The sequence below is a fragment of the Saccopteryx bilineata genome, chromosome 4, assembly GCF_036850765.1.
Source record: "Saccopteryx bilineata isolate mSacBil1 chromosome 4, mSacBil1_pri_phased_curated, whole genome shotgun sequence".
Taxonomy (NCBI): Eukaryota; Metazoa; Chordata; class Mammalia; order Chiroptera; family Emballonuridae; genus Saccopteryx; species Saccopteryx bilineata.
The window spans coordinates 67,197,067-67,219,098 of NC_089493.1; the positions used below are offsets into that span (position 1 = coordinate 67,197,067).

At 38.1% G+C, this 22,032-nt stretch overlaps 1 protein-coding gene across 5 annotated transcripts in view; it reads right to left on the reverse strand.

Moving 5' to 3' along the window:
• LOC136335945 (uncharacterized) overlaps nucleotides 1-22,032 on the reverse strand; it is a 166,523-nt gene that overhangs the window by 72,801 nt on the left and 71,690 nt on the right. For all 5 annotated transcript variants that reach the window (XR_010731340.1, XR_010731338.1, XR_010731339.1 and 2 more), the window contains one exon: nucleotides 19,156-19,251. Coding sequence is in view for 2 of the 5 variants with exons in the window: in XM_066277200.1 (XP_066133297.1) it covers nucleotides 19,156-19,251 (96 nt within the window). In the remaining 3 variants the exon portion in view is untranslated. The remainder of the gene's footprint in view (nucleotides 1-19,155; nucleotides 19,252-22,032) is intronic.

Here is a 22,032-nt window from a genome sequence, read left to right on the forward strand (position 1 = left end):
AGTTCCTTAAGGTGTGAAGTTAAGTGGTTCACTTCGGCTCTCTTGTTTGTTCATATATGCCTGAAGTGATATGAACTTCCTTCTTATCACTGCTTTTGCTGCATCCCATAGATTCTGATATGTCGTATTGTCATTTTCATTTGTCTGTATATATCTCTTGTTATCTGCACTTATTTCTTCTTTGACCCATTCATTTTTTAAAAGTATGTTGTTTAGTTTCCACATTTTTGTGGGATTTTTTTCCTCTTTTTTGCAGTTGAATTCTAGTTTCAAGGCTTTATGATCAGAAAATATGCTTGGTACAACTTCGATTTTTCTGAATTTGCTGATGTTGTTTTTATGGCCCAACATATGGTCAATTCTTGAGAATGATCCATGTACACTGGAGAAAAAAGTATACTCAGTCACTTTAGGATGAAATGTCCTGTAGATGTCTATCATATCCAGGTGCTCTAGTGTTTTGTTTAAGGCTACTACGTCTTTGTTGATTCTCTGTTTGGATGACCGATCTAGAGCCGTCAGCGGTGTATTGAGGTCTCCAAGTATGATTGTATTTTTGTCAGTTTTTGTTTTAAGATCAATAAGTAGCTGTCTTATATATTTTGGTGCTCCTTGGTTTGGTGCATATATATTAAGAATTGTTATGTCTTCTTGATTCAGTGTCCCCTTAGCCATTATGAAATGGCCATTTTTGTCTCTGAGTACTTTTGCTGTCTTGTAATCAGCATTATCAGATATGAGTATTGCTACGCCTGCTATTTTTTGGATGTTATTTGCTTGGAGTATTGTTTTCCAGCCTTTCACTTTGAATTTGTTTTTATCCTTGTTACTTAGATGAGTTTCTTGTAGGCAGCACACAGTTGGATTTTCTTTTTTAATCCATTCTGCTACTCTGTGCCTTTTTATTGGTGAGTTTAATCTGTTTACATTTAGTGTAATTATTGACACTTGTGAGTTCCCTATCGCCATTTTATAGATTGCTTTCTGTTAGTTTTGTGTTTTGTTTGATCCTTCTCTTTCATCTTTCTATCTTTTGTTTTTATTTGGTTGTATTCCATACATCTTTCCTCTGTTGCTATCTTTTTTAAATCATGTGCTTCTGTGGTGGTTTTTTCAATGGTGGTTACCTTTAAGTAATGAAAAGGGTTCCTACCCTGTTCATTGTAGTGCACTATTTTGTGAGTACTTTTGCACTTCATTGTCCTTTGCTACTGTTCATCTCCATCCTCTCCTCCCCCTTTCTTTTTGTTGTTGTCACAGTTTAAATTTGGTTTTATTGTGTTCTTCTTGGAGCTTTTACTTGTGGCTTTGTTTTTTTGTTTGTTTGTTTTGTTTTGTTTTTGTTGTTGTTTTTGGTATCTGATTGGAGAACCCCTTTAGTAATTCCTGGAGTGAGGGTTTTCTGATGATAAATTCCCTCATCTTTTCTGTATCTGTGAATGTTTTTATTTCTCCTTCATATTTCAAGGATAGCTTAGATGGGTATAGTATTCGTGGCTGAAAGTTCCTTTCTTTCAGGACTTTAAATATTGGGGTCCACTCTCTTCTAGCTTGTAGAGTTTCTGTTGAGAAATCGGATGATAATCTAATGGGCCTTCCTTTATATGTTGTATTCTTCTTTTCCCTGGCTGCCTTGAGAATTTTTTCTTTGCCTTTGGTTTGTGCCAATTTCATTATGATATGCCTTGGAGTAGGTTTGTTGGGGTTAAGAAAACTCGAAGTTCTGTTTGCTTCTTGAATTTGAGGCTTTAGTTCTTTCCACAGGCTTGGGAAGTTCTCATCTATTATTTGTTTGAGTATGTTCTCCATTCCATTTTCTCTCTCTTCTCCCTCTGATATACCTATTATTCTTACGTTATTCTTTTTGATGGAGTCAGATAATTCCTGTAGGGCTATCTCATTTTTTTAAATTTTTGAGTCTCTTTCTTCTTCTCTCTGTTGTGCCTCAAGTTGCTTTTCTTCTATTTCACTAATCCTACCTTCTCTCTGGCCTGTTCTATTAGCTAAGCTCGTTACCTCGTTTTCCAGCTCGTGTATTGAGTTTTTCATCTCTGTTTGATTTGTTTTTATAGTTTCAATTTCCTTGGAAATATATTCTTTGTGTTCATTCCGTTGTTTTCTGAGCTCCCTAAATTGCCTTTCTGTGTCTTGTATATCTTTTAGTATTTTTAGGATTTCTATTTTAAATTCTCTGTCGTTTAACTCCAAGGTTTCCAATATATTAAATTTTTTCTCCATAGATTTTTCCGCATCTATGTTACCTCTCTTTCTTTTGTATCCATGATATTTGATTTTCTCTTCCTTAATGGCATCTGAGGGTGGTTTTGTTGATAGTATTAATGAGATTTAATAAAGAATAAAAAGTTAAAAAAAATAGGAGAGAAGATGGCAGCGGAGTAGGCGGATGCACAGACACCCAGCTCTCAACACCAAACTGGAATACAAATCAATTTAGAAAAAATCAGCATGAAAAACCAACACTGAACTGCAAGAACAGCTCTCAAAAACCAAGGAGCAAAGAGGAAGCCACAATAATCCTGGTAAGGAGTGCCTGAATCTCCTCTGCTTACAGGAAGGGAAGGAGGGGGGTGAGGCTGAGAGCCCAGAGAGGATTTCATAGAGGAAAAAGAGCAGAAACTACTGCTCACAGCCACTTACCTGGTGACCAGGGAGCAAGGTGGGTTGAAAAGACCAGCTTATCTCCCAAGTGGAAAGGACAGGGAGAGGGACAGACTGTGAGGGGCTAAGGTATGCAAGAAACAAAATAAAAAAGCTGACTCATTCGTGCTGGAGGCGGCCATAGCTGGGGGAGGGACTGAACCTTTCACAAAACAGAGCTGAAGTGCTTCCGGATCAGAGATCTCCGGACATCTATCCAGCTCCAATCAGCACAACAAGACACAGCTGAAAACAAGAAGTGGGGAGGAGGGGCAGTAACTCAGGTGTCCATGGAGATCTGAGATACACCTCCCCCTACTGATGCTGAGAGAAAAAACCCTGCCCCCAGTGAGATTAGTTGGAGGAAGAGACCTTCAGCGTCTCAGGTTACACCCACAGCATTCCTGGATACAGTTTCAAGGAAGCCCCCTGCTGAGATCAGTTAACAAGACTATCACCTGTTAAGAAAACAAACAAATCAAGACTTCAAAGCTGCCCAAATCCGAAAGTGGATTACAAATAATAGCTGATACCAACCCACGAAGACCTAAAAATAACACAACTGAAAACTGGAGGCAGACAACACCAAGCCTAGACTCAATCAACTCTACAAATAAAAAAAAAGAAGAAGATGAGAAAACAAAGGAGTGCAATCCAAATGAAACCACAAGAGACACTTTCGAGAGATGAACTGAGTGATATGGAAATAATCAAACTTCCAGATGCGGAGTTCAAAATAATGATTGTAAGGATGCTTAGGGATCTTAGAACAACAATGGAGGGGGAGTTTGAAAACCTAAATAAAGAAATAGCAAGTATAAAAAAGAATCAGTTGGAGACTACAAATACAATATCAGAAATAAAGACCACAATGGAAGGAATTAAAAACAGGATAGATAGAGCAGAGGATCGAATCAGCAAGTTAGAAGACAACTGGAATGAAGGCATGAAAGCAGAGAAGAAAAGAGAAAAAAGACTCAAAAAGTCAGAGGAAACTCTTAGAGAGCTCTGTGACAACATGAAAAGAAATAACATCCGCATCATAGGGGTTCCTGAAGAAGAAGAAAAAGAACAAGGGATAGAGACTTTGTTCAATCATATCATAGCTGAAAACTTCCCTAAATTAATGCAAGAGAAACTCTCACAAATCCAAGAAGCACAGAGGACTCCATTAAAGAGAAACCCAAAGAAACCTACACCAAGACACATCATAATTAAAATACCAAAGCTAAGCGATAAAGAGAAAATATTAAAAGCTGCAAGAGAAAAAAAAGTTATCACCTACAAAGGAGCCCCATAAGGATGACATCTGACTTCTCAACAGAAACACTTGAGGCCAGAAGGGAATGGCAAGAAATATTCAAAGTAATACAGAACAAGAACCTACAACCAAGACTACTTTATCCAGCAAGGCTATCATTTAAAATTGAAGGAGAAATAAAAAGCTTCCCAGACAAAAAACAACTCAAGGAATTCATTACAACCAAACCAATGCTGCAGGAAATATTAAGGGGCCTGGTGTAAACAGATAAAGTGGGAAAAGAATACAGAAAAAAAAAAAGAAAAAGGAATACACCTTTAAAGAAGAAAATGGCAATAAACAACTACATATCAATAATAACCTTAAATGTAAATGGATTAAATGATCCAATCAAAAGACATAGGGTAGCTGCATGGATAAGAAAACAGGACCCATACATATGTTGTCTACAAGAGACACACCTTAGAACAAAAGGCACACACAGATTGAAGGTAAAAGGATGGAAAAAAATGTTTCATGCAAACGGAAATGAAAAAAAAGCTGGGGTAGCAATACTTATATCACACAAATTGGACTTTAAAACAAAGGATATAGTAAGAGATAAAGAAGGCCACTACATAATGATAAAGGGAGTAATCCAACAGGAAGATATAACTATTATAAATATCTATGCACCAAATATAGGAGCACCCAAATATATAAAACAGACTTTGATGGATTTAAAGGGTGAGATCAACAGCAATACTATAATAGTAGGGGATTTCAATACCCCACTAACATCACTAGATAGATCCTCAAGAAAGAAAATTAACAAAGAAACAGCAGACTTATTGGAAACACTAGATCAACTCGATTTAATAGATATCTTCAGAAGCTTTCACCCTAAAGCAGCAGAATATACATTCTTTTCAAGTGCTCATGGTACATTCTCTAGGATAGACCACATGTTAGGGCACAAAAGTGCTCTCAACAAATTTAAGAAGACTGAAATCATAGCAAGCACTTTCTCCGATCACAACGGCATGAAACTAGAAATGAATCACAGCAGAAAAGCTCAAAAATTCTCAAACACATGGAAACTAAATAGCAGGGTGTTAAATAATGAATGGATTAAGAATGAGATCAAAGAAGAAATAAAGAAATTCCTAGAAACGAATGACAATGAGCATACAACAACTCAAAATTTATGGGACACAGCGAAAGCAGTGCTGAGAGGGAAGTTCATAGCACTACAGGCACACTTTCAGAAGCTAGAAAAAGCTCAAATAAACAACTTAACCCTGCATCTAAAAGAATTAGAAAAAGAACAGCAAGTAAAGCCCAAATGTAGTAGAAGGAAGGAAATAATAAAGATCACAGCAGAAATAAATGACATAGAGGCTAAAGAAACAATACAGAGGATCAATGAAACTAGGAGCTGGTTCTTTGAAAAGGTAAACAAGATTGATGCACCTTTAAGTAGACTCACCAAGAAAAAGAGAGAGAGGACTCAAATAAATAAAATTAGAAATGAGAGAGGAGAAATAACAACTGACACAACAGAAATACAAAATATTGTAAGAAAATACTATGAAGAACTGTATGCCAAAAAACTAGACAACCTAGATGAAATGGACAAATTCCTTGAAACGTACAATCTTCCAAAAATCAATCTGGAAGAATCAGAAAACTTAAACAGACCAATTACACCAAATGAGATCGAAACAGTTATCAAAAAACTCCCAACAAAGAAAAGTCCGGGGCCCGATGGCTTCACAACGGAATTCTACCAAATATTCAAAGAAGAACTAACTCCTATCCTTCTCAAACTATTTCAAAAAATTCAAGAGGAAGGAAGACTTCCAAACTCCTTTTATGAGGCGAGCATAATTCTGATTCCAAAACCAGGCAAAGACCACACAAAGAAAGAAAATTATAGGCCAATATCTCTGATGAATATAGATGCTAAAATCCTCAACAAAATATTAGCAAACCGGATCCAACAATATATGGAAAAAATCATACACCATGATCAAGTGGGATTTATTCTGGGGAGGCAAGGCTGGTACAATATTCGTAAATCAATCAATGTGATTCACCACATAAACAAAAAGAAGGAGAAAAACCATATGATAATTTCAATAGATACAGAAAAAGCATTTGATAAAATCCAGCACCCATTCATGATCAAAACTCTCAGCAAAGTGGGAATACAGGGAACATACCTCAACATGATAAAAGCCATCTATGAGAAACCCACAGCCAACATCATACTCAATGGGCAAAAATTAAAAGCAATACCCTTAAGATCAGGAACAAGGCAGGGGTGCCCCCTTTCACCACTCTTATTTAACATAGTCCTGGAAGTCCTAGCCACAGCAATCAGACAAGAAGAAGAAATAAAAGGCATTCAAGTTGGAAAAGAAGAAGTAAAACTATCATTATTTGCAGATGATATGATATTGTATATAGAAAACCCTAAAGTCTCAGTCAAAAAACTACTGGACCTGATAAATAAATTCAGCAAAGTGGCAGGATATAAAATCAATACTCAGAAATCAGAAGCATTTTTATACACCAACAATGAACAGTCAGAAAGAGAAATTAAGGAAACAATCCCCTTCACAATTACAACCAAAAAAATAAAGTACCTAGGAGTAAACTTAACCAAGGAGACTAAAGACTTGTACTCGGAAAATTACAAAACATTGATAAAAGAAATCAAGGAAGATACTAACTAGTGGAAGCATATACCGTGCTCATGGTTAGGAAGAATAAACATCATTAAAATGTCTATATTACCCAAAGCAATTTATAAATTCAATGCAATACCAATTAAAATACCAATGACATACTTCAAAGATATAGAACACATATTCCAAAAATTTATATGGAACCAAAAAAGGACACGAATAGCCTCAGCAATCTTAAAAAAGAAGAATAAAGTGGGAGGTATCACACTTCCTGATATCAAGTTATACTACAAGGCCATTGTACTCAAAACAGCCTGGTACTGGCATAAGAACAGGCATATAGATCAATGGAATAGAACAGAGAACCCAGAAATAAACCCACAGTTCTATGGACAACTGATATTTGACAAAGGAGGTAAGGAAATACAATGGAGTAAAGACAGCCTCTTTAACAAATGGTGTTGGGAAAATTGGACAGCTACCTGCAAAAAAATGAAACTAGATCACCAGCTTACACCACTCACAAAAATAAACTCAAAATGGATAAAAGACTTGAATGTAGGCCGTGAAACCATAAGCATCTTAGAAGAAAACATAGGCAGTAAGCTCTCCGACATCTCTCGGAGCAATATATTTGCTGATTTATCTCCACGGGGAAGTGAAATAAAAGACAGGATAAACAAATGGGACTATATCAAACTAAAAAGCTTTTGCACAGCTAAAGACAACAAGAACAGAATAAAAAGACAAACTACACAATGGGAGAACATATTTGACAATATGTCTGATAAGGGGTTAATAACCAAAATTTATAAAGAACTTGTAAATCTCAACACCAGGAAGACAAACAACCCAATCCAAAAATGGGCAAAAGAAATGAATAAACACTTCTCCAAAGAGGACATACAGATGGCCAATAGGTATATGAAAAAATGCTCAACATCACTAATCATTAGAGAAATGCAAATTAAAACCACAATGAGATATCACCTTACACCAGTCAGAATGGCGCTTATCAACAAAACAACACAGAATAAGTGCTGGCGAGGATGTGGAGAAAAGGGAACCCTCCTGCACTGCTGGTGGGAATGCAGACTGGTGCAGCCACTGTGGAAAACAGTATGGAGATTCCTCAAAAAACTGAAAATCGAACCGCCTTTTGACCCAGCTATCCCACTTTTAGGAATATACCCCAAGGACACCATAGAACGGCTCGAAAAGGAGAAATGCACCCGCATGTTTGTGGCAGCATTGTTCACAATAGCGAAGATCTGGAAACAGCCCAAGTGTCCGTCAGAGGACGAGTGGATTAAAAAGCTTTGGTACATATATACTATGGAATACTACTCAGCCATAAGAAATGATGACATCAGATCATTTACAATAGCATGGATGGACCTTGATAACATTATACGGAGTGAAATAAGTAAATCAGAAAAAAAACTGAGATGAATCCATACATAGAAGGGACATAAAAATGAGACTCAGAGACATGAACAAGAATATGATGGCAACAGGGGCGGGGGGGTTGGGGGAGGGGGGGGTGAAGAAGGAGAGAGTGGTTAGGGGAGGGGAGGGGCACAAAGAAAACCAGATAGAAGGTGACAGAAGACAATTTAACTTTGCGGGAGGGGTATACAGCACAATCAAATGTCAAAATAATCTAGAGATATTTTCTCTCAACATATGTACCCTGATTTATCAATGTCACTGCATTAAATTTAATAAAAAAATATTAATATTAAAAAAAAACAACAAAAAAAAGTTAAAAAAATAATAATAAAAAATCAAAAAGAGTTGTTTTTTTAAAAAAAATTAATAATTAAATAAAGAAAAATAAAATAAAATAAAAATAAAAAATAAAAAAATAAAAAATAAAAAAAGGAAATTATTCCCCCTGCTTTTTTCCTCTCCTCTCCTCTCCCCTCTTTCTTGAGAAAATCTTGTGGTGAACTGTGAATTATATTGTACTAAATAGAACAAACAATGACTGTTCTGGAGGGCCTGAATTGGGGAGAAGTAATAAAGGGGCTAAAAAAAACCAGAATAAAGGGGGTATGGACCCACAAAAAGAAAATAAGGAAAAAATTTTGGTCAAGAATAAAATGATTTGCTTTTAGGTGTTGGTTGACTAAGAGTTATGATGAGAGGAATAAGAGGAAAACAGGAAAATGGGGGGACAAATTAAAAAATTACTATTGTATTTAGTGGAACAAGAACTAGATAAAATGGAGAGCCAGGGATGGGAGCACTGCTAGTGAGTACAAAAGGTGAAATAAAAATCCCCAAAATGCCAGAAACATAAGTTTGAGTCCCAGATAAGATAATTTGTTCGTTATTGAGGTTTGAATGAGAGGAGATGTAAAGGAGAAAGGAAGAAACTAATGTAGAGGGAGAAAAGAAAGAGAGAGAGGAAAAAAAGAGGCACCCACTAAAAGAAGAAAAAAAGAAAAATGAGGAGAGAGAGAGTTAAGGGTTTTGGAGTGCAGCCCTCATAGAGAGAAAGGAAGAGGAGAGAAAAGATAATGGGAGATGTAACATTTATGGGTAGTGTAGTTCAAGGAGAGGAGAGAGTAAGACCGGCAGAGAGTTAAACGACCAAGTTGGAGGAGGGAAAAAAAATCAAGAATGAAGATAAGAGAAAGAAACGAACAAATATAATAAAATGGGATAGGTTATAAAGTCTGCGGATTATTCTTGATTTTGAGAGGTTATCTTCTTGCTTTTTCATTTCTCTTCCTCTTCCTGGTCAGTGACTCTGTACCCTGGGTTCTGCCCCTTTGGTACGCTCAGGTAGAGGTTTGCAGTTGATAAGTCTCCATGGTGATGTCATGTATTGTGCTTCAGTCTCTTTGGCAGTTGAGGCTCATTAGCATTTATAGGCTCTGACAGTGAGAGAGTCTGTGTTCCTGGAGCCTCTCTCCTAGCCTTTCCTTCCTCAATTAGTAGCCTGATAATCCAGACATGGGGTTGCTGCTGCCTCTGCCTGGATAGTAAGAGGCTCAAAGAGCTGGCAACTCCCCACTCTATTCCCACTCAGCACAGGGCTCTGGGTAAGGCTCAGTCAGTCAGAGCTGCTAGCATAATCAGGCGGGGCTTCCACCCACTCAAAGACCTCTGGCTCTGCCACTCTGTCTGGTAACATGGGCGGCGCCCACTCTTGGGGTGCTTGGAGGAAACTCTCGTTCACTATCTGTGCGCAGACCAGGATATCAGGCTGGAAGTCTCACACTCTGAGTGAAACCCCTGCCTGCACGGAAAAGTTCCAGTGTTGGAATTGGCTCTCGCTCCCTCCCCGTGCGTGGCTTTTTTAGGGCACTGGGGCGGCCTGGAGATTCCACTTTTGGCCCACACAAAGACCCCTGACTCTGCCCCTCTGTGGGATAACACGGGCGCGCACTGCCGAGGCACTCGGAGGAAACTGTCGCTCACTATCTGCACTCGCAGACCAGGATATCAGGCCGGAAGTCTCACACTCTGAGTGAAACCCCCACCCGCAAGGAAAAGTTCCAGCATTGGAATTGGCTCTCGCTCCGTCCCCATGTGCGGCCTTTTCAGGGCGCTGGGGCAGCCCAAGATTCCACTTTTGGCCCACACAAAGGTCTCTGACTCTGCCCCTCTGTGGGATAACATGGGCTCCCACTCCTGAGGTGCTGGGAGGAATCTCTTGCCCACTCTCCATGCGCGCCGACCAGGATATCAGGCCAGCCGCCTCACCCTCTGAGTAAAAGCCCTCCCACACGGAAAAGTTCCAGCATTGGAATTGGTTCTCACTCCCTCCCCATGCGCAGCTATTTCAGGGTGCTGGGGCGGCCCAGAGATTCTGCTTTCGGCCCACACAAAGTCCCCTGACTCTGCCTCTCTGTGGGGTAACACGAGCGCCCACTGCTGAGGCACTCAGAGGGATCTCTGGCCCACTATCTGCGCACAGCAACCAGGAGATCGGGGAAAATGGCTGCCCCACTTCTCTTTCTTTGTCTGGGTTTGGCGTGAGTGTTAGCTTTTATTGACTGTGTTGCCACATGCACAGTTTTTCCTCGGCTTGGATCTCTGTGCCACAGCCTGGTTCAGCCGTTTGTGCCACGGCTTGGATCTATTCACCCCCTTTGCCCGCCTCAGTTTCTATATTCTCAGTTCCCAGTGAAAGCAGCCCTGTTTAGGTTAGTGAGGAAAGCGGAGCACTTCTTACTCCCTATATCCTTCGAGGTTTGATTATATATTTAGCCAATTTTTCCCTCGACCATACCTTCGGGTGTATTGCAAAACATCTGGAGGCTCCAAGGATAGGTTTTTCTGTTTCTGGTTGAAGATCTTGTTGAGTTTTGGGGGAGATTTATCGGTATTGCTTCCTACCGTGCCATTACGCTGACGTCCCGGAATCGGTTGTTTATTTTGTTGTCAGTTTCTTTTGCTGTGCAGAAGCTTGTTAGTTTGATATAACCTTATTAATTTATCTTTGCCTTTACTTTCCTTGCCTTTGAAGTCAAATTTATAAACTGTTCTCTACAGCCAAGATCCATGAGTTTAATATCTATGTTTTCTTCTATGTAATTTATAGTTTCAGATCTTATATTTGGTCTTTGATTCTTTTTGAATTAATTTTTGTGCAGGGGGACAAACTGTAGTCCAGTTTTATTTTTTTTGCATGAGGCTTTCCAATTTTTTCATCAACATTTGTTGATGAGGCTTTCTTTTCTCCATTGTGTGTTTTCAGCCACTTTGTCAAAGATGATTTGTCCATATATATGTGGTTTTATTTCTGGGCTCTCAATTCTGTTCCATTGGTTTGTATATCTTTTTTTCTGCCAATACTATGCTGTTTTGATTATTGTGGCTCTATAGTATAATTTGAAGTCAGGTAGTGTGATACCTCTAGCTGTATTGTTTTTTTCTCAGGATTGCTTTCGTTATTTGAAGTTGTTTTTTTTTTTATGGTTCCAAACAAACCTAGTAATTTTTGTTCTATTTTTTAAAAAAATAACATTGGGAATTTTTATGGTGATTGCATTAAATTTGTATACTACTTTGGGTAATATGACCATTTTAATTATGTCGATTCTTTCAATCCATGAACATGGAATATTTTTACATTTTATCGTATCTTTTTCATTTTCTTTCAATAATAATTTGTAATTTTCAGTATATAAGCCATTCACAGCCTTTTTAAGTTTATTCCTAGGTACTTTATTTTAAAATAAAGTAATTTTTTTTAATTACTTGTAAAAGGAATTTTTTTTTTTTTAGTTTATTTTCTGAAGTCTCAATGTTGGCATATAGAAAAGCAGTAGACTTTTGTATATTGATTATGTATTCTGTGACATTACTGTATCGGTTTATTGTTTCTAATAACTTTTTGGTAGAGTTTTTAAGGCTTTCTATATACAAAGATTTTGTAATCTTTTATATAGAAAGATTTTTTTTATATATATAGATTTTGCAGATTTGTAATCTGCAAAAAACTGATAACTTTACTTTTTCATACCAATATGAATGTCTTTTATTTCTTTCTCTTGCCTGATCACTCTGAATAAAACTTCCAGAATTATGTTGAATAAGAGTGGAGAGAGTGGGAAGCCTTGTCTCGTTCCTGATTATAGAAAAAAAGCTTTCATTTTCTCACCATTTAGTATGATATTAGCTGATGATTTGTTGTATATGGCCTTTACTATATTGAAGTACTTTCCTTCTATTCCAGTTTTATGGAGTGTTTATACAAACAGCGATGTTGGGTCTTATCAAATGCCTTTTCTATATCTATTGATAAAATCTTATGGTTTTTGTTCTTTGTTTCATAGATGTTATATATTATGTTGATCAATTTCCATATGTTGGGCTATCCTTTTGCTCCTGAAATGAATGCCACTTTATCATGATGTACTATTATGGTTTTAATGTGTTGTATTTCATTTGCTATGATTTTGTTTAAGATTTTTGTATCTGTATTCATTAGAGATATTGGTGTATCATTTTCCTTTTATGTGTTGTTCTTTCCAGGTTTTAGTAGGAAGGTTATATTGGCCTCATAAAATGTGTTAAGGAGTATTGGTTAATCTTTTATTTTTTGGAAGACTGAGAAGGATAGGTACAAAATATTTTTTGAATGTTTGTTAGAATTCACTAGTGTAGCTAGCTAGTCCTGATCTTTTATTTTGGGGGAGATTTTTGATCATTGTTTCTATTTTCTCCTTGCTTATCAGTCTATTTAGGTTTTCCACTTTTTTGTGGCTCAGTCCAGAAAGATTGCATAGTTCTAGGACTTTACCCATTTCCTCTAGGTTGTTGAATTTGGTGGCATATAATTTTTTATAATATTCTACTATGAACATTTGCAGATCCATAATATCTGTGGTAATTTCTCTTTTTTCATTTCAAATTTTGTTTATATGAGTCCTTTCTCTTTTTTCTTTAGTGAATCTAGCCAGTGGTTTGTAGATTTAGTTAATCTTTTCAAAGAACCAGCTCTTTGTTGTATTAATATTTTCTAAAATTTTTTGTTCTCTATTTTATTAAGTTCTGCTCTAATTTTTAAGATTTCCTTTCTTCTACTGAGTTTGGTTTGTTCCTCTTTTTCTAGTTTCTTTTTGTGTGTGTGACAGAGACAGAGAGAAGAACTGACAGACTGGAAGGGAGAGAAATGAGAAGCATCAATTCTTTGTTGCGTCACCTTAGTTTCTCAGTGATTGCTTTCTCATATGTGCCTTGACCAGGGGGCTACGGCAGACCAAGTGACCCCTTACTCTAGCCAGCGACCTGGGGTTTAAACTGGTAAGCCTTCCTCAAACCAGATGAGCCCGTGCTCAAACTGGTGACCTTGGGGTTTTAAACCTGGGCCCTCTGCATCCCAGTCCAATGCTCTATCCACTGTGCCACCACCTGGTCAGTCATTTTCTAGTTTCTTAAAGTATGATGTTAGGTTGTTTACTTAGGATCTTACTTGTTTCTTGATATAAGCTAGTAATTATATAAACTCCTTTATTAGTTTTTTGCTGCACCTCAGAATTTTTGATATGTCATGTTGTCATTTTCATTTGTCTGTATATATCTTTTGATCTCTGCTTTTATTTCTTCTTTGGTCCAGACTTTATTTTATTTTATTTTTTTATTTTTCTGAAGTGAGAAGCAGGGAGGCAGAGAGACAGATTCCTGCATGCACTCTACCAAGATCCCAGCAAGCCCATTAGGGGGCGATGCTCTACCCATCTGAGGTATTGCTCCATTGCAATGAGAGCCATTCTAGCACCTGAGGCAGAGGCCATGGAACCATCCTCAGAACCTGGGTCAACTTTGTTCCAATGGAGCCTGGGCTACAGGAGGGGAAGAGAGAGACAGACAGAAAGTAGAGGGGGGAAAGTGGAGAAGCAGATGGGCACTTCTCTTGTCTGCCCTGGATGAAAATCAAACCCAAGACTTCTGCATGCCAGGCCGATGCTCTACCACTAAGCCAACTGACCAGGATTTTTTAAAAGTTTGTTGTTTAATTTTCAAATTTTTGTGGGGTTTTTAACTTTATTTTTACAGTTGAATTCTAATTTCAAAGCCTTATCATCAAAACTTATGCTTGCTGTAATTTCAATCTTCCTGAATTTGTTGATGTTAGTTTTGTGGCCCACAATATGGCATATCTTTGAGAATGTTCCATGCACACTGGTAAAGAATATATAATCTGCTGTTTTGGAATGAAATGGCCTATAAATGTTTATTATGTTCATTTGGTCCAGAGTGTTGTTTAAGGTCAATATATCTTTTATTTTTTGTGTAACAGTGCGACAGAAATAGAAACAGATAGGGACAGACAGACAGGAAGGGAGAGATGAGAAGCAACAATTCCTCATTGTGACTCCTTAGTTGATCATTGATTGCTTTTTTATATGTGCCTTGACTGGGGGACTACAGCAGAGTGAGGCAACCCTTGCTCAAGCCAGTGACCTTGGGCTCAAGCCAGCAACCATATGGTGAATTCTATAAGCCTGTGCTGAAACTGTTAAGCCTGCACTCAAGACAAATGAGCCCATACTCAAGTTGGCAACCTCAGGGTCTCAAATCTGGGTCCTCTGTGTCCTAGTTTGATGCTCTATTCACTGTGACACCATCTAGTGAGATGAGGTCAATATTTTTTTTTATTGATTTTCAGTTTGGATAACCTATCTAAAGCCATCAATAGTGTGTTTAGATTTCCAAGTATGATTGTGGGGTTTTTTGCTTCTATTTTTAGATCAGTTAGCAGATGTCTTATATATTTTGGTGATCCTTGGTTCGCTGCATATATATTAAAAAGTGTTATGTCTTCTTGATACAGCGTCCCTTTTATCAGTATAAAATTTCTGTCCATCTTTGTCTCTGGTTACCTTTGTTGTGTTGAAGTCAGCATTGTCAGATATGAGTATGGCTACACCCACTTTTCTTTGGATATTATTTGTTTGGAAAATCATTTTCCAACCTTTCACTTTGAATCTACTTTTGTCCTTGAAGTTTAGCTGTGTCTCTTGCAGGCAGCATACAACTGCTTCCTCCCATCCAAACTGCTACTTTGTGCCTCTTTATTGGTGAATTCAGTTCTTTTACATTTAGGGTAATTATTGACACTTAAAGATTTCCTATAGTTATTTTATGTTTTGTTTTTTGGTAGCTCTGTATCTTTTTTTGATTCTTCTCTTTTCTGTTTCTGTTAGGTGTTTTTGTTTGGTGGTATTCCATACTTTTTCCCTGTTTTTTTCTTTTTTAAGCTGTGTGTTTGAGTAATGCTTTTTTCAATGTGTGGTTACCATTAGGTTAAGAAAAAAATGTTTATATGTAAAAGAGTTCTTTGTCTTATGAATGCTTCTGCACTCCATCCTCTTTTGTTACTGAAGATCTTTATCCTTTCTCTTTTAATGTTATTTTTGTCAAAACTATCCTTGTTTTTATTGTGACCCTTTTGGAGCTTTTACTTGTAGTTTTGGTTTCTTTTGTTCTTTGTGTCTGGTCAAATAACCCCTTGAGTATTTCCTGCAGTGGGCGTTTTCTGGTGATAAATTCCCTCAGCTTCTGTATGCCTGGAAAAGTTTATGTTTCTCCTTCATATCTAAAGGATAAGTTTGATTCGTATCGTATTCTTGGCTGGTAATGCTTCTCTTTTGGGTCCACTCTCTTCTGGCTTGTAGATTTTCTCCTGAGAAGTCTGATTATAATCTAATGGGCTTTTCTTTATATGTTATGTTCTTCTTTTCCCAGTTGCTTTGAGGATTCTTTCTTTGACATTGATTTTTGACAATTTTATTATGATGTGCCTTGGAGTAGGTCTGTTTGGGTTGCAGTAACTTGGCATCCTCTTTGCTTCTTGGATTCAAGGCTTGAAGTCTTTTCATAGGTTTGGAAATTCTCATCCATTACTTGTTTGAATAGGCTCTCCATTTCCTTCTTCCTCTCTTCTTCTTCTTCTGATATATTTATTATTCTTATACTTTTCTTTCTAATATAGTCAGACTATTCTTGTAGAGCTCTCTCAATATTTTTAATTTGTGAGTCTCTCTCCTCTTCTCTCTATAACATCTCTAGTTGCCTGTCTTCAATATCACTGATTCTTTCCTCTACCTTGTTCCATTAGCTAAACTTGTTACCTCAGTTTTTAATTCACATATTGAGTTCTTCATATGTTTTTAAAGTTTCAATCTCCTTGGTGAGATGTTTGTTTTATTCATTAATTTGTTTTCTGAGCTTATTAAGTAGCCTATTGTTGTCTTCTCCCATCTCATTGAGTATTTTCAGCACTTCAATTTTGAATTCTCTATCATTTAACTCCAAGGTTTCCATGTGATTGAGATTTTTTTCTAGAGATTTTTCATTTTCATTCTGAAATACATCTTTGTCTTGTGCAGCCATGGTATTCAATTTCTTCTTCCCTGATGGCATTTGAGAGTGGTGTTGTTAAGAACCCTAACAAAAAAACAACCAAAAAAATTGAAAAAGTAAAAATAATACAAGAAAATACAAAATCTTAAAATTATGACAAATAAGAAAAACCTCAGAAAAAAAAGATAAAAAGCAAAGAAAAAATAAAAAACAAAACACCCAGAAAAAAATAAGAATAAAAATGTAAAAATTAAAAAACAAAATTCAAAAATTTAAAAGAGACACCCTGGCCGATTGGCTCAGTGGTAGAGCATCAGCCTCGCGTGTAGAAGTCCTGGGTTCGATTCCTGGCCAGGGCACACAGGAGAAGCGCCCATTTGCTTCTCCACCCCTCCCCCTCTCCTTCCTCTCTGTCTCTCTCTTCCCCTCCCGCAGTCGAGGCTCCATTGGAGCAAAGATGGCCCGGGCGCTGGGGATGGCTCCTTGGCCTCCACCCCAGGCACTAGAGTGGCTCTGGTCACGGCAGAACGACGCCCTGAAGGGGCAGAGCATCACCCTCTGGTGGGCAGAGCGTCACCCCCTGGTGGGCGTGCGGGGTGGATCCTGGTTGGGCAGATCCCGGTCGGGCACATGCGGGAGTCTGTCTGACTGTCTCTCCCGGTTTCTAGCTTCAGAAAAATACAAAAAAAAATTTTTTTTAAAGAGAAAAAAATAAGAAAAAAAAAACGAAAAGGGGGGAAGAAAAAGAAACATAAATTTTAATTTTGAGAGGTTTCTTCCAGTAGGTGTCAGTGTATTACAACTTTTAGCTCTGTGAAGTTTTTTTTATTTTAGTGAGAGGAGGGGAGACAGAAGCAGACTTTCACATGCGCCATGCCTAGGATCCTTCTGGCAAGCCCACTAAGGAGTAATGCTCTGCCCATCTGGGGCCCTTGTCCATTGCAGCGGGAGCCATTTTTAGCACCTGAGGAGAAGGCCATGGAGCCATCATCAGTGTCCAGAGCCAACTTGCTCCAATCAACTCATGGCTGCACGAAGGGAGGAGAAGAGAGAGAAGTGAGAGGGGGAGGGGTAGAGAAGCAGATGGCCTCTTCTCTTGTGTGCCCTAACCAGGAATCGAACCTGGGACTTCCACACACCAGGCTGATGCTCTATCACTGAGCCAACTGGCCAGGGCCAATTTGTTGAAATTTTATTGGGAGAGATCAGGAGTATATCTCATATAGCCATTACACTGATATCATCTTGCTATCCTCAATTTTTATATAGCTGCTTTTAGAGCTGCACTGTCTAGTAGGATAGCCACTAGCCACATGTGGGTATTTGAGTTTAAATGAACTAAAGTTAAGTACAATTAGCTCCTAAGTCATAGTAGCTGCATTTTAAGTGCTCAATAGCCACCTATGGATATTTGCTACTCTGTCATGCAGTACAGAAGAAAACATTTATCTCAGAAAGTTCTATGTAATGGCATTGTTTTAGATGATGTTTGAAGTTTTCACAAAATTTTATTAACATGAGTAAAGGTTACATAACCAGTGCCAAATTTTAGAGTTTTCACTGATTAAAGATACTTTTTTATATATCACATCTCCTCGGATCTTGATTTTTGTTTTTGTTTTTTTCCTCAAGTGCTTCTTCAAGGGATTGTATCAAAAATATTGCAAGGTTCTCATACCTCTGGAAACCTGAGTGTCTGAAATGTCTTTCCATTGCTTTCACATGTGAATAAGAACATGGCTGCACATAGACTTCTGGGTCAAACTTAGTAGATATTCTCCATTTCTTTGGGAAAACCCGATGCCACTCTTTTCTTATTAGATAGCATGTTTAGTTTTTCCAGAAATAATTTAATTCCTTTAAATTCCATTTTCCTATAATCTCTATTAACGTAAACAGAATCTCCAGGATTCATTCATCATGTGTCTATTTACCCTCTGTTCATATTTAATTATATCCTTTCACCAAATTTCTTGGGCTTGCCTTCCTCTTTACCAATTGCCTGTTATGTTATTTATTATAACCAATTTGTAGTAGTTCACATCTTCCTTTGTATTTTATTGCTCATTTTTTTACTTCAAAACCATCTTCCCTGATTAAGTATTAGTCCTTTTTGAAAATATCATTGTTAAATTTCAATGATAATACAAAATAGATTTTTCTGAAGATTTCTCTTGTGTTTTTTTTTGTTTTTGTTTTTTTGGTTTGTTTGTTTGTTTTGTTTTTTGTAGCTCCATTTATTGAGGAGATAATTGCACTGTTCCCAATCATTTATTGGCTTAGAGTTAAAACTGGGCTGAAATCTCTGTTCTGCTGTTTACTTGAGTAAGTTCTCTAACCTCAGAGGGAAATTTGTTTACCTAAATACAACATATGTATAATTCCCAGATTTTAGATTTGTTGCAAGAATTAAAAAAGGCTGTTGAGCCTGACCTGTGGTGGCACAGTGGATAAAGCATCGACTTGGAACTCTGAGGTTGCCAGTTTGAAACCCTGGGTTTGCCTGGTCAAAGCACATATGGGAGTTGATGCTTCCTGCTCCTCCCCGCTTCTCTCTCCCTCTCTCTCTCTCTCTCTCTCTCTCTCTCGCTATGTTTCTCCTTTCTAAAATGAACAAATAAATTTAAATTTAAAAAAAAATTTTAAAGCAATTAAGGCCAAAGGCTTGTCACACAGTTAGTGCTCAGTAAGTGTTAGCTATTTATTACTGGATATTTTTATGTATACAATTATTACCTTAATTTGTCCATTCTTAAGACACAAGGATATATGTTTGTCTTGAGAGCTGAAATAGAGTCTGGTGGAGGTGCTGCTGATTTCTATGTTACAGCCCTGAGGAAGGAATGAGAAAAAAATGTTAGAAATCTTGTAACTTTACTCTGCTAGATTCACAGTCTAGTTGCCAGTAGAAAGAAGGCAGAGAGCTACACTTCACCACTAGGTCAAAAAAATCTTTGTGCTTGTCGAGGCAGCTTGAAGATTGTTCACAGAGAGTTCCCACTCTCCACTGACATGTCCACCCTCATTGGAGCCCTCTGCAAGTGCCACTGTTTGCTCCTCACCCCAGCAAGGCCAAACAGAAGTGACTGTACATAGTCCAGTGCACAGTATCTTGACTCTGTGTGTTCCCAGGACATCATGCTTTTACCCAAGATGCTCTTAACATCAAGACCCATAACAGTTGCTTCAAGGCCTGCCTTCACCTGTAGCCCATTCCCCCACATACACATTCTGAGATGCCTGTGCCGATGGCATTTACTAGAGGGTTCTTTCCAGTTGTTTCCCAAGCCAACTACAGCTTAATTAATTCACTTTCCCTTCAACTCAGTAATACCAGCATGACTTAAAGAAACTTCTTAAAGCTTCTATCTTTTCCTTTAATTCAAATGCCAGTATTCACACACACACACACACACACACACACACACACACACACACACCACCAGTTTTACATTTCTTCAGCCATTTCCATGGAAATCTAGGATTGGAGGAGTTGAATAACAGACTCATATCTCCATCTTAAACAGTTTGCCTTTTAATTATAATTTTACAAGGTTTTGTGAAAAAAGAGACAAATAATGACACTGATATTGATCTTCTTTATAGGAACAACAGCCAAGAAAATGTTGACTGTGGCTATGTCATTATGGAGCATTGCCTTTGTTTCAATTTTAAAAAAAAGCTCAGATTCTGCTTGGGGCAAACCATTTCCCTAAAACAGGCTGCCCATTTATAGATCCATGGTTGGTTAAAAGCCAGTACCGAGTAGGTCAACTCCAGTTTTTATTCTTCTTTCAGGATATATGCTGGTGTCTAAAAGGAAGCCACTGAGATGAACTGGTCAGCACCAGTGGGAACAGAGCAGCATTCTTTGAAGACAAGCTAGACTGCCTGGTGATACGTTCCAGTAAACTGGTCAGTGTGAACTGATCTGTTCTGTCATAAGACAAGAGGTTTCCAGCTCATCTGTTTGCTGACCTGGTGAATTACTTTCATGTAAATAGAAACACCATAGAGAGACTGCTGAAGCTACTCCCTTACAAATGCAACCTACCTTCAACTACTGAGCATGCTCAGCCCAGACTATGTGAATCATTTATTAGGGAACTGAGAGGCAAGTGTGAGAAGGAAAGACAAGGGGAAGAATTTACCAAGTGATTTAGCCTGAAAAAGAAAAAAGCACAGCAACAAGCATGGCAGAGATGGAGGACCAGGGGATGAAACACAGGGCAGCCACCACAGCGATCAGACGTGCCCTTGGAGAACCCGTTTTACTCCCAATAAGTCCTTCCAGCCCTTTCTCTGCAGGGCAAACTCACTCTCTCTGTGGAAGCCCAGAGAGTTCTGGAGTTTATTTGAAAGCCAGTAAAAGCAAGCTGATCACTGCAAAAATGTCCCTTTCAAGTGGCTGAATTCTGACCATCCCATTGCTCAGAGACAAGCCCCATTTCATCACTCAAACGCCTGCCTTTTCAAAGCATTTCAGTATAGGTGATGAGCCAACATCAGCAGAAGGGAAGATAACCCAGGGAAGCCCTCTCATCCTATGTAGATTTGGGCTCAGCCTTGACTCAAATGGGATTTGCTGTTGTGTGGTCATGAAATAAAACAGAAAATCTACTGCTAAAGCTTTTTTGCTGGAGCCCAAGTCTGGTCATTTAGGCATCAGCTCAGGTTCTACAGACACTCAGGAAAAAAGCATGGGACTCAGAGTCAGAGCTCCCCAGGCTAAGGCCACTCTCTGCCTCTTTTGAGATATACGTGGAGTCCAGGGAGATTCTCCATCATTAAATAACCCACAAAGCCACTGGGATTAATGCTGTTGTGAGAGAGATACTAATGATTTATGCCCCATCACTCTGTTTCAAATTTCCAACTGAAAGACGTTTAGAGCTATAATTCTCCAGTAAAGCAGAGCGTAACTGGGTAAGATACCTGAATTTCAATGTAACTAGTTGTTGTAACTGAACTTAGTTAACTGGGAAAATGTATTAAGATCATAATACTAGAAATACATCACTGCACTTAAATATTTCCCATTGGCAGTGGACTCTCATCATAAGTGCATTTAACACAAATCATATTGTATGAGTTATGGAGAAAGAGAAATGGTTATTAAAATGGTGCCATTCTACTTAAAAGAGAAATGCTCACATTAGGAATAAGATGAGAGATATAAACCCAGTATTCCCTCAGTTGAAAAAAGGACAACACTTGCACCTTCCTACATATTCTCAAACACTCCTCCCCTACCATTCCCTTATGGTGGTATGTGGATGATTTTAAGGTCATTCATTTAGGGACAATTTTGACCACTTAAAATTGTCACTTCATGTTCAGACTCACGTGACCTAACTCATTGTCATAGGATTTGAGTGATTAGAAACCTGGTTTAGCATAGTTTATTGCAAGACATCTTAAACTTTCATGAGACTTCTAAGCACCTTGGGATCTTGTTAAATTCAGGTTCTGCTTCAGCAGGTCTGGCCTGGGGCCTGAGATTTTGCATGTCTAACAAACTTCCAGGCAGTGTCAACGTTGCTGAACCACAGACCACAATTTGAGTGCAAAGCCTTCTTATATGGATTTAGATATATAACATTCAGCACATTC